This window comes from Sorex fumeus, unplaced genomic scaffold, assembly GCF_029834395.1.
Source record: "Sorex fumeus unplaced genomic scaffold, SorFum_2.1 ptg000003l, whole genome shotgun sequence".
NCBI lineage: Eukaryota > Metazoa > Chordata > Mammalia > Eulipotyphla > Soricidae > Sorex > Sorex fumeus.
Window position 1 is genome coordinate 26417533 of NW_026606060.1, and position 14138 is coordinate 26431670.

A 14138-nucleotide genomic window follows, 5' to 3' on the forward strand; every position below is an offset into this window, starting at 1 on the left:
CCAGTAATGTCTCCATTGTGAGACTTGTTACTGTTTTTGGCATATTGAATATGCCATGGGGAGCTTGCCAGGCTCTGCGGTGCGGGTGGGATACTCTTGGTAGCTAACTGGGCTCTCCAAGAGTGATAGAGGAATCGAACCCAGGTTGGCCACGCAAGGCAAACGCCCTACCCGCTGTGCTATCTCCCCTTTATAAAGTAAATAAAATGTTAAAACAAAAACACAAAAACTTGCGATAGCACAGTGGGTACAACATTTGCCTTGTACGTGGCCGACCTGGGTTCAATTTCTCCGCCCCTCTCGGAGAGCCCGGCAAGCTACCAAGAGTATCCCGTCTGCACAGCAGAGTCTGGCAAGCTTCCCCTGGCGTATTCCCTATGCCAGAAACAGTAACAAGTCTCACAATGGAGACATTACTGGTGCCCGTTTGAGCAAATCGATGAACAACGGATGACAGTGCTACAGTAAAAAAAAAAAAAAGTCTTTAGTGATTTGTAACCTTTGGTTAGTCTTCAAAAATATAGTAAAAAGAAAAAAAAACACAGCATCTATGAGATCCACAACAAAATGATATGCAATAAAATGAGGTATGCTGTATAGTAAGCTAGTAAGAGAAGGCACTGTAACCTTTAAGTTATGAGAACATAAAAATCCTGTTCCTGATGTGACCATTTAGTACAGAAATCAAACCTAGAGCCTCACACATGCAAGGCAAGTGTTCTATCATGACAGAACTATACCCAGTGTCTCATTATTGTTTTACACGCACACAGTGTCTAAGATGTGCTAAAAGGTACCAAAATGTTTAGAGGTTTACTATACCATCTATTAGAATAGAGGAGTTCCTGTGTTCTAAGCCAAAATGAAAGGCAATTAACAAGAATGGCAACAGTTTACTTGGAATTAGGACTATCAATACCTGAGGGCGAACAATGGCTAGGTTGATTAGAATATGATTATAAGACAGGGAGCATGTTAAGACTTTAGGTTTTAGTGTCCTCATCTATAGCTTGGAATATCACGATTCACTAAAATGATAGATAGAATCTGGAGTTCTGATCTCCGTCAAGGCTCAAGAATCAGGGATGCTGTCTCATTTGCCAAGGCATCAAAAATCAGATGGGCTGGACACGTAATGAGGTTTACAGACAACCGCTGGACTAGAGCCATTACTGATTGGATTCCACGGGACACCAAAAGATCACGTGGATGCCCACCTACAAGATGGTCAGACTTCTTCGTCAAGACCCTGAATGATCGGTTTGAGGCTCTGCATGTTCCTAGAACGAACAGATACCATTGGGCTACGCTAGCACGCAACCGGGATGAATGGAGACGTTACTGGCACCCGCTCGAGTAAATCGATGAATAACGGGGATTAAGTGATTAAGTGATCTATAGCTTATAATTAGTACCTTACAATTTTATTAGAATGGGCATGTCCATAATAGTTAATTTTCTGTTTTCTTAATTCATATTCAGCTAGAGATTTGTTCATTAATTTTCCCCTGAAGTAAATTTACTTCTTTCCTCCATCTTATCTAACATCTCCTAAAAGGCAAAACTTTAGAATCTCTCTCATCCTTTAAATAAGACCTAGCATTTTAAAATTAACTAATTAACTGCTTGTGTTGGGGGGGGGGACACACTCTGAGCACACCCAGCGTTCCTCAGGGGTTCTCAGAAGAGACCCCTGGTAGTGATCAGGGACAGATCATCTGTGGATACGTGGTTACAAGGTTTGAACCAGGGTCGAAATGCCTTAACCCCGCCCCCTCCTCCCATCTCTCTAGCCTGGAAGACCTAGCATTTATACCTACTTCTTAAGTAATAATAAGTAAAATTCTAAGGCTGAAAGCAAAAAGAAACGGTAGGGGTGAGTTTAAGTTAGTGATGCATACATATAATTGCACAATAAATACAAAGAGACACCCGAAGTTTTTTAAGGCAAGAAGGCAAGAAAATAATTTCAGTTCATTAAACAATTCTGCCCCAACCTCCTTTTGCATTCATTCAGTAATGACCAAGTTGCTTCTTTCAGATTTTACAAAAGAATCAACTAATGAATTTAAATTTCTTATTTTTTCATAAACATGAATTTCTTTTTATATTTATGTACACCCATTCACTTTACAAGAGAAGAGTAAAATGAGAGCTAAAATAATTTAATACTTACTCTATTTAACAAATCAATTTCTTCCTTGAGTTTTCCAATCATTTCTTCTTTATCTTGCATTAGTCTTACAAGCCTTAAATTTTCTTGCCTTTCTCTTACTACTTCCTGGTAAACAATTAAAAAATATTAATTGTGAAGTAACTGGTTGTTGACAATCTTAAATAGCATACAGGTGTCAAATACAGTAAAGTACCTTAGAGACATAAACATTTTCAACATATTCTGTAAATTACCCAGCGATTAAGAACTCAACCCAAAAAATAAGAAATTATGAAAGTCTCATTTCTTGGTTAAATCTGTATTTACAAAGGTCTTTAACAAATGCCAATATGCAATAATTGCCCTCTTTATCACTACTACCAGTAATAAAACATCATTTTTATGTAGATAATATCTTTGTTTGGAGAAACAAAATTTTGTATTCATACAATGCTTAAGACAAGGAGATGGAAAAATAATGGTTCGCAATTTTATTTTTCGTCTGTCACTTAAGTGACAGTGGATAAAATGAGGGAGCTGATAGATTACCGGCCTCTAAACTTTTTTTCTGTGTAACAACGCAACACTTCTAAAAAAAGAAATCTTACGTAGAATTCAAGGTCTTACACTAAATAAGGAAATGAAGAACCAAAAAGTACAGCTCTGTGGAACAGAGAAGGGATCACTAAAGTCAATGATGGTTGGAGAGACAGTTCAGGATGGGAGATGTGTGCTGAAAGTAGATAAAGGACCAAACGTGACAGCTTCTCGTATCTGAATTACAAACCATTATGCCCCAAAGTAGAGAGAGAATATGGGGGAAATTGTCTGAAATAAAGGCCCCTAGAGGGAGAGTTGGGATGCGGGGGTGGATACTGGGGACACTGGTGGTGAAAAATGTGCACTGGTGGAGGGATGGGTGTTCAATCATTGTATAACTGAAACCTAAACATTAAAGCCTTGTATCTCATGGTGATTCAACAACAAGAACAAAAAATATTTAAAGTACAGCTCAGACTATGGCTTTTATTCCTGTTGATTCTCATAGAAAGCATTTTAAAAATCATCTGCTTCCAAACATTAGCAATCCAATTCAAACTCTTGTGGAACTTTAAGTCTTAATGTCTGAGGCTAATTATCTACTTATTTATTAAATTTTTATACTGTTATCTTTAGAAACTGTGTTAAAGCTTGTATATGAACTTCAATATTACAAAATAAAAACATAAAAATTAATTACTAAAACAATCTCTGTATCACAGGGAATAATCTCAGTTTGGTAAACAAAACATCTTCAATACTCAAAGAAATTCAATAGCAATGCCAACTTTATAGTTAAATATTCACAGAACAAATTACTAACAAATTGTTAGTAAATTTGAGCTTATATATACTTGAATTGCTCTCTAAGTTACTCCTAAACATTAGTCTTATTCTTTACATTGTTTAAAACAAAAAGATAGCTCTAGGCTCTAATACAATTCAGACATAAGCCTACAAATAAATCCGTACAAATAAAATAAAAAACAATAGTATTACTAGGACACACACTCTCTCCCTGTCTGTATTTCTGTCTGTATTTCTGTCTTTCTGTCTCTCTGTCTCTCTCTCTCTCTCTCTCTCTCTCTCTCACACACACACACACACACACACACACACACACACACACTCACACATCCCATTTCTAAGGTAAAGATTGCTTTTTAATATATTAAGAAAACAGAATGAAGAATCCATTACATATTAAGGAATACAAGAACTGGCTTAATTTCCAAAAGTTTTAACATAAACAGTACTGGGAAGACTTAAGGAAATCATAAAATTCCTAACTATTAGGCATCTAGAAACAACATGCTTGAAACAGTGATTCAAAGTTTACTATTTGACTATATATGGAAATACTAATTAACAAAAATGTTATTTTCCCTCATTCTTCTGCCTTTTTAGTACAAATGCCTTCCTGCAACAAATTTCAACTTATTTTATCTGTTTCTGAAAAAAAAAAAAGGAATCCCAATCATATACTAAATGTTATCATCTTCATAATTTGTGGTTCATACCCTTTCAAGATCTTCAATTTTCTTCTCCAGTGAGCTGCTTGAGACCAAACTACTTGAAGAATTTGCATCTCTGTTGTATCTGCTGAACCCACTTCTTTCTGTTCGGGGATGTCTACTCAGGACTTCTTCTTCAGAAGGACTGGTTGTACTATGGAAACAAAATGCGTTTTGTAAAAATTCCTAGTTCTTAAGAAGGAGATATAAACAATACTTGACATTCACCATTAGCGATCACTAATCCCTTAAGGACATATGGTTGTAAGAGCTGACTTATAATTATAGAAATTCATCTCTATTCCATCACTAATCACAGAATGGAAAAAATTGTTAAAAATTTAAGTTTTTGTCCAATATCTACTAAGTAGCCGCTAATGACCATAGACAATTCTGGATGCTGAAGTTGTTAAAAGCAAACACAAACTGGGACTCTATCCTTCATAGGGTTTTCATTTTAATAGGAAATAAAATAAAATCAATTACAAGAATCGCGAGATAACTGTAATGTGGGGTGTGGTGAGAATTGAGACCATCTGTAATGAGGATCAACTTTTCTTGTCTCTTTTAAAATTCCAATCTATTGTGGAGCACCAGAACTTTTCCAAGATCAAATGAAAACGAACTACTAGTGGGACCAGACAGAGCACAATGGTCGGAGCATATGCCTTGCACGCCTTGCACGTGGGTCCCAGAACTGCATGTCCTCCCCCATCTATGGCTGGTTGCAGTCCTCAGTGCACCATAACACCGCTATGGTATCCTGCTGGTCCCCAGCACCATAGGGCTGGGGCTGAACACAAAAATACCGGGCAAGGTTGGCCAAGAATTACTGGAGGTGGTGCTCAGGATGCCCTACTAAACACGTTGGAAAACTGTAAGAGTAAAAAGGTCATATAAAATGTAAGTTCAACTAATTTTATTAAATTCAGGCACTTCAAGTCACATCCACCCCACTGACTATAATAAGGAATCAGGTAAGTTTGAAAACTCACTCTTCACTGAAAGTATGCACAGAAACAACACTAGAGCACGGCCATCAGAACTTTTAACTTTATTTGGAAGGGGGGAAAAACCCATCCTGTGATGCTCAGGGGTTATTACTGCCAGGAGTAAAACAACAATTTCTCTTATTTCAGTGCCTGGTATCAGGGTTATAATTGGTGGTGCTCAGGAGACTATGCAGTGAAAGAGACTCAGCCCAGAGTATCTCCACGGGAAGCTGCATATGCATTCCAGACTTTAGCTCCATCTTCCCAGCCCATCTGAGTTTCAAATACAATAAACTCCCTTACAAATATTTCTTGGTATTATCTATTACCAATTTGCAGCAAAACTTAATCACTTAAAACACATTTTCTTGTAATTTTTAATCATTAGGAATTTGAAAGCAGCACAGGAGGTGGTTTACTTAACAGTTCATTAGAGTAATAGTCACCTGAAGGTTTAATTGAACAAGAGAAATTGTCTCTCAGTTCACTCACATGTGAGGTGACAAAAGGTCTGTCTCAAGATGCAGGTTTGCCCACTGGCCTGCTCAGAGCATAGCAGCCCACTCCAAGAGAAAATGCCGCAGAGACAGCTAAATGCAAGTCACTTACATTTTGATGGGTTTTGTTTGGCAACTGAGACAGAAGCTGAAGTATCTGCTGTGCCCTTATCTCAGAAATGACACACTAAATGACACAGTTATCACATAAGCCCTGTAGCTCAATGGGCAAAGGGTACATTACACAGAGTGGAGTGGTGGCAGGCAGTACCTCCCGGGGGCTTTGCTGGAGACTACTGCATTTAGCAGTTCCAGTAACTTATCTAACAAAATGACATTTAATTCTAAAATAATCTTAAGTGAAATAATGGACCAATCATCTATTTCTTATATCTTTTTTTTTTTTGCTTTTTTGGGGTCATACCCGACGATGTACAGGGGTTACTCCTGGCAGTGCTCAGGGGATCATATGGGATGCTGGGAATTCAATCCGGGTCAGCCGCATGCAAGGCAAACACCCTACCCACTGTGCTATCTCTCCAGCCCCAATATATCTAATTTTTCAATGAACTTCAAGTCATCAAGTTTGTAAGGCATTTCAGGCATTTCACTGTAACATTTTGCAAATACGCAATATGAAGGACCATACTTAAACCACCTGATATTAAAGAATAGATTGCAATAATTTACACATTCTGCCAAATTTCTACCTTTCATTTTGTTCATCTTACATAGAAAAATTAAAATCATTTGGGGGAAAAGGGGGAATAAAGCTATCAGCCAAGTAATTTTGGGACCAAATTCTCTTGCAAAAACATCATAAACTTCATCCTAAACTTCAAGTACTTTTTCTGAAAATTTCCCTTTGAAATCAGTGTATACCTCAGCATATAATAATATCTCACTGACTTAATGGCCAAGTTATGATCACATTTGTTTGTTTTGGTTTTTCAGGCAACACCTAGCTATGCTCAGGGCTTACACCTCTTTCTGTACTCAGGCATCACGCCCATACATATGCAGTGCCAGGGATCAAACCAGGGTCAATAGCATGCCACACAAGTGACTCAATTTTTCAATTTCAAATAATCTACTAATATTTAATTTATATTTCGAACTACTGCTAAGTAGCTGATACTGCAAGTATACCGTTCAGCTGACATCATAGCAAGGCTTTCTTTCTTTATTCAGGGGACAGGGGGGCTTTTGGGTCACACCCAGAGGTTCCCAGGGCTAGTCTGTTCTGTGCTGAGGGCTGGGGTGGGATGAAGGGCGAAGGTCTGTTCCCAGCAGTGCTCAAGGGACCAGAGCAAAGCATGTAAGGCATGCACTTTGCCACTGAACCATAGTGCCGGACTCCAGGAAGGGTTTGTTAATGAAGGAGAAGGACATTGATTTTCACTCTTGCACAAGATTCAGCATATTTTCCTTCTCACTGTCTACATAACCAGAATGCAATCCTGACAAACCAAAGCAAAACAAATCAGATGGATTTGTTAACCCTTTGATATTTCACATACTTTAGATCAAGTTGTTTTGTCAGCAAGGATGAGGAAAATTAAATTTCCCTTCATATTGCTGTTGCATTAATATAAAATTAAAATCAACAAAACTGCCTTAGCTATCCCTGTTTGTCCGAGAGTTGGTCTAATGTATCAGCATACTGTTTCTAAATATATCAAGCTAAGGGACGGAGAGATAGTATAAAACACATGTCTTAAATGTAGCCAACTGTAGTTCAATCCCAGGCACCACCCAATCCCCTGAGCAATGTGAGGTACAGCCGGGAAGGCCTGGATAAACCAGCACTGACTCCTAGGGGTCCACACACTGAATTATCGAGATCCCCCAAAGGGGCCTCTAAGTTTCCTGAGCACTGCTTTGGAGGTTTAAAAAGAAATGTGTGCATATACAGAGAATAAAACATAAACTACCTTTATTTGCTATAGCTTCATCTACTATTTCTAAGCAACTCATTTGCCTTGTCATTTGTATATAGTCTAATATTTGTATATAGTCTAATCTGAAGTGAGCTTAAAAGAAACTCACAAAGCACTAATGACTATATACAAAATTATTTTAAGTTTGAATATTATTTTACTATAGTATTTTACTATAGTTTAGGTAGTTACAATAATGGTAGAGGTTACATATGGAATTCTAAAGATATGTCTGTGAGCTTTATAAAACTTTATTTATTTATTTATTAAAAAGAAGCGTGCCAGGATTCAAACCCAGGCCTCACACACGTAGGGCAAGCTGCTCTACCACTTATAGTCTTTCCTTAAACTAATGCATTTAATGATTGCAATGTATGTGTATCATGCATATAAATGCTGCTTAAAATTCTGATGGTTTTGCTTTTTGTATTACATCTCTGCAAATTACCTATGTGCTTCTAGCACTTACCCAATCAATTATGGCTAAAAACTGACTCGATTACTGAAGAAACAGTAAAGCAGGTAAGGCATTTGCCTTGTATGAGGCTTTCCCAGATCCAATTCCCCGTTACCAGGTTTGGTTCCCAGAGCTCTGCCAGGAATGTCCCTCAGCACAGAGCCAACAGGAAGCTCTGAACGCCAGCCAGTGTGACCACAACATACCCTTCCCCTCAGCCACCCACCCCCACTCCAGAGACCACCCCCCAAAACTCAAAATAAGAGGGATAATAATTCTTTCAATAAACTAGTACAAACTCCTGTGTTTCTTATCCTTTGAAATCACTTCTATCAACATCATTTGGCTTACCACTACTGTCACATAAGTATAAGTGGCTTATCTTCTGTTATCAAAACAGTCCAGCAAACTTGGATTATCAGAAATAAATCAGGGTTAAAAAAAAAGAATGAACAACTTTGTAACCATGTATCTCACTGTGATTCGATTAAAAAAAAAAAACAAAGAATAGGGGCTTGAGTGATAGCACAGCAGCGGGTAGGGCTTTTGCCTTGCATGTGGCCGACCTGGGTTTGATTTCCAGCATCCCATATGGTCCCCCCAAGCACCATCAGGAGTAATTCCTGAGTGAGTGAACCAGGAGTAACCCCTGTGCATCACTGGGTGTGACCCCCCCCCCCAAAAAAAACAAGTAAGAATGTAAATTGTACTTCCTGTGTTTAGATAATATTAACAAAACTGTAAGTTGAAAAGAATGAGATTTTGATTTTTGTCTGTTTTCTTCATATTCATTCTATTTCTTTGTATTTTATCTGCATATTTTAGGCTTAAATGGCTAACAAAAATATTGCATATACAATAGAATACATACTCTTCTCAAGATCATACAAAACATTTACCAAAATAGGCCATATCTGTGGCATAAAGTTACTGAAAGAATAAAAATCAAACACCTTCTACCTGCAGATCATAAAGGAATTGAATTAGAATTCAATTATAGAAAATCCCCCCAAAACTGTTGAGACTAACCATTTCTAAATATCATATTGGTCAAAAGAGAAATCAAAAGAAATTTTCAAATATTCTGAATTAGCCTCTCAGGCAGCCCTGATGGTCTCGAGAATGGTATGGGAGGCACCTCCTCCAAACAACTGAAGAAAATCTAACTGAGCATAAATGAACTTAAAATCTGAGGGACTCAGCAAAAAAGTATTTAGGATAACAACACTTTCAACAATTACAACTCTACCTCTGAAAACGAGAGGAACAAATTAAATCCAATGTAAGAATAAAAAAAGTAATAAAAATTAGAGCAGATGGGCTGGAGGGATACTACAGTGGGTAGGGCTGGAGCCTGCATGCACCCAAACATGGGTCTGAACATGGCATGACAAGCCACGGTCCCTTGAGACCTGCCAGGAGTGATTCCTGAGTGCAGAGCCAGGAGTAAGCCCTGAGCACTGCCAGGTATGGCCCAAAAACAGAAAAGACAAAAAAAACAAAAATTAGAGAAGAATCAGTGAAACTGAAATCAGTAAACCAATAGAGAAAAAAATCAAAACACAAAAATTGTGCTCACGAGTCATTCCTGGCCAAGCTCAGGGGACCATAGGTGGTGCCAGGGATCAAACCTGGAGACAACCACTTGTAAGACCTTACCTGATGTACTATCTAGTGGGACTAAGAGTGGGTTCTTTGAAAAGGGCAACAAGTAGATTGCTAGCCAAGTCAATGGAGCAACAATAAATTACTAATATCAAAAATGAAAGGGGGAACACATCACTAGATTCTCTGAACACTAACAGCAAATAAATGTGGAACAACCAAACAACATTTAACAACAAATAAAAATGTGACAACTTAGATGAAATTAACAAATTCCATGAAAGATGCAACCTGAATGCTTATAGCAGCCTAGATGTCTCTAGCAGGTTAACTGCATCATGACTACACAAAACTCAACACAGGAAGAAAGGAATTATAAAATGACTAAAAAGATGTGAAAGAGAGTCAGAGTGATGTGACAGGGGTTAATGCACTTGCTTTGCATACAGCTGGCTGGCTGGCACCACAGATGTTCCCCCAGGCACTGCCAGAAGGGATCCCTGAGTACTGCTTCCTGGGTGCCCTCCACATCCAAAAGAGATAGATAGGAACCTTAAACTATATATCCATTAACTAAGAGAAAAAAGCTAATTCATGACATTCTAGAATGCTCATTTGTAAGAATGACATCCTAATATTCTTCTATAATATGGTATGGCTTCAGTGAAACCCTATCCTTATGGTTCTTCGAAATCCCTTAGTATTTCCCAGTCACATTTATAGTTCATCCTTCCCTTTACCTGTTCTTTATTAATCTGCACTACTCGGCCTTGACCTCAGACTTTGTTCTCTTTACTTGTGTGAATCTGTGCGCCAAATGTTGTATATTCTAATAACTTCAGTTATCATATGATGATGAACTCAAATCATTAGTTTTGTATCTGTATAACAACTCTCAACATCTACTTTTATCTCAGAAGCGTCCTAAATTTAGCATGTTCAAAAGCAATGTGTGAAACCTCAGGAATTTCAATAGTCAGCATCAAAGTCCATTTTTGCTAAACCAGAAATCTGAATGTTTGATGGTGTCTCAGACTGGTATGCTAACACTGGAAATATGCAGGATATAAACTTAATATTTTAGAAAATGACTGGATCAAATAAGCTAAAAAAAAAACAAGGATCATAAACAATGTTCAGATTTCTATCCAATTTAAGTCAACCACAAGAGAACTTGAAAAAATGTAACTATAATACTGATAACCATTAACAATCAAAAAAATCTAGGAATCCCTTAATAATTTCTTTGCCGATGTACAAGCATTACATGCATTTCTGAAAGTTTTACTCTGGGGGTGGGAGGACTAGGAGGAACACAAGCAGTGGTGCTATTAGGGGTATCAAGCAGTGCTAGGGACGAACTCTGTGTTCCAGGCTCGGAATTACCTTCCTTACTCAAAGTTTCCCTTATTAAAGTCCTTCATTCTGGGCTTGCCAATACATAAATTATTCTACCATACAAATTAAAAACAAAAAATAATTATTACTCTAAACCCAATGCCTTATTCCCATTACATATTAAATTTATAAGAAATTGTTACTTATAAGTAATTGTGTAGCTTGATATTGCCAGATTTGTCTCTCCCTCCCTCCTTTTTGTTTTTGGGATACATGCAACTTGTGCTCTGGACTTAACTCCTGACTCTGCATTCAGGGGTGACTCCTGGTGGGTTCAGGGGACTTGATGGGGTGCCAGGGATGGAACCCAGGTCAGCTGCATGCTCCTAGGCAAGTGCCCTCACTGTTGTACTATCAGTTTGGCCCTATCGCTCTACTCTAAAAACAGAATTGGTTTTTGCCTAATAAGTGTTGGATAGAGTGAAAAATAACCAAAATAAAAGACTGTTTCAACTCCCAAAGTTTTTAACACTCTACTTAAGAATATTAACCCAAATTTCCAATATAATTCCAAAAAAGAATTCCCCTCTACTCTTCACTACAAAAATATTAACTAAAATATTCAGAAAATGAAAAAGGAAAATCATCACTGTCAAAGATAAACATCATCCTTTACTGGAAAAATTTTCTCTCTCTGGGAATTTTCATATTCTGTGCAAAGACTAGGCGGAGATATACTGGAACCAAAAAAAAAAAATCAGTTATTCTAACACTTATCATGTGAACACGTTTGGCAGCATCATGACATTCGGCTAGAGGAATTTTCCACTGAAAAAAGGCTATTTTAAAACAACAATTAGAAGATAAAGCTCACAAAAGTCTATTTTTAGAATAGATATCAAATATTTAGAATTTGATAAGTCATAACATTCTGAAATAACTGCAAAATGTTGGTTTCCATATTTTGAATGCTTCACTACCTTAGTTATTTTATGATACTATATTGTAGTTAAAACAAACTAGCAATAGCTGAGTACATGAAATACAGGAACACACACGTTACTTTAAAAAAAAAAAAAGAAAGCTTGTGTTAAAAAAGTCAAATTTCTAGTACCTTCCAGTTACTTGAGATTTTATTACACTAAAACAAATTTTGAATCAAATATTTTACTATCTATTTAATTATTATATTACTAATATATTACATACTAGCAATATATAATATACAACACATCATATCTCGTGTGCAATTATATAACATGTGATTATAGCATTGTGTATTACTATAATATATAGAATTCTGTATTTTATAACACAAATGTATTACATAATATATCACATTTTACCTATGTTTAATATGACATATATTATATTACCTATATATTATGTTCATATTATATACTTCTGTTATGTATATATGTCTATCCTATATATTAAATATGACATAGAAAGTAATGTATTACTAGCTACTAACATATTCTTTTTTTCCTCATTATAGTGTAGGAGCACTGTATATTCTTAATATATTACTGCTATTCATCTACTGTAGATAATCTATCTAGAGTTGACACAGTAATACTGCCATGAGATAAAGTGTTACTAGCAAGATATTACAATAGTTACTTAACCTCAAGTCATTAGACTTCACTGTGCCTCAGTTTCCTGATCTGTAAAATGGGGATAATAAAACATCTATTGCACTGTAGCACTGTCCTCCTGTTGTTCATCGATTTGCTTGAGCGGGCCCAGTAACGTCTCCATTTTGAGACTTGTTACTGTGTCTGGCATATTGAACATGTCAGAGGTATCTTGCCAGGCTTTGCTGTGTGGGCGAGATACTCTTGGTAGCTTGCAGGGCTCTCCGAGAGGGGTGAAGGAATCAAAACCAGCTCGGCCAGGCTGACTGCGTGCAAGGCAAACGCCCTACCACTGTGCTATCGCTCCAGCCCAAAACATCTACTGTGTATACATATATATGTATATGAAAAGTCTGGTACATAAAAATGCCATAAAATATCACTTTTTTTGTAAATATGCTATTTAAAAAAATCACTATCCATTGTTCATTCATTTGCTTGAGCGGGTGCCAGTAATGTCTCCACTCATCCAGGTCACATGCTAGTGTAGCCCAATGGCATATTGGGCTAATTTTAAATTTTTATTTAAAATTTATTAAATTTTAAAATTTTTCTAATTTAAGAAATAGGAAAAAAAACATATCCACAAGGGAAAAATTCACACCATAAAATGTACCAGTGTCCCAACATTTTTTAATACTAAGAATTTCATTGCAAACTGTTATATCGAAAATAACCTTGTTAACCAAAAACTGAAGATGCTTTAGAGGTATTTATTTGGAAGGCTAACCAAAGTATAAATTTATGAAATATGGCAAGAAGGACTTTAGGCAGTACTCAGTAAACCATATGCAGTAGTGGGATGCAACTGGGACTGGCTACAGGCAAGGCAAATGCTTTACAGGTCCATTTTATTACTCTGGCCCAGTCTGCAAATTTAACTCCTCTATGAATATTTACTAGTTCATGAAAAGTTCCAGAAATTCATTTACCTACAAAAAAGGAACAAAAATTAATTTATAAAAATTAAAAAATAAGTAGCAGAAACTGATTTATCTACAAAAAGGAATTTGATATGCTAAAAGCAGTAACAAGTCTCACAATGGAGACACTACTGGTGCCCGCTTGAGCAAATCGATGAACAATGGGAGGAGAGTGCTACAGTGCTACAAAAAGGAACAAACTTTCTGGGGTCCAAAAGGATTCCCATTTGAAGAGAATCTAGTCAGCAGGGGGTCATACAGAACATTTTGCAGAGAACTATCTGCAGCTGCCTTAAAAGCCACTTGGCTGAGCAAGCAGCCGCAGTACTTCTTTCTTAGCAGCAGGACTAGAGGAACCGACAGAGCACACAAGAAAGCTGGGTGAATGCTTAGTGCTTGGTTAGCTCTTGGGACTGTTTGGTAGCAGGGTAACGGGGTTGGCTGGCTCCAGTTATTTTCATGGGATATTGAAAAGACTTGTTTTGATCTCCAACTTTCAAAAGATTCATATTGTCTTCATTAGCCTGGAACTGTTACCTT

At 37.1% G+C, this 14138-nt stretch overlaps 2 protein-coding genes across 2 annotated transcripts in view; one reads left to right on the forward strand and one right to left on the reverse strand.

Moving 5' to 3' along the window:
- Positions 1–14138, forward strand: part of SYT1 (synaptotagmin 1) — a 551120-nt gene that overhangs the window by 529292 nt on the left and 7690 nt on the right. The gene's annotated exons all lie outside the window — the stretch shown is intronic.
- Positions 1–14138, reverse strand: part of PAWR (pro-apoptotic WT1 regulator) — a 100621-nt gene that overhangs the window by 4655 nt on the left and 81828 nt on the right. The window contains exons 4-5 of the mRNA XM_056119907.1: positions 4216–4363; positions 2177–2281 (exon numbers count right to left, since the gene is read on the reverse strand). Of these exons, the coding sequence (XP_055975882.1) occupies positions 2177–2281; positions 4216–4363 (253 nt within the window). The remainder of the gene's footprint in view (positions 1–2176; positions 2282–4215; positions 4364–14138) is intronic.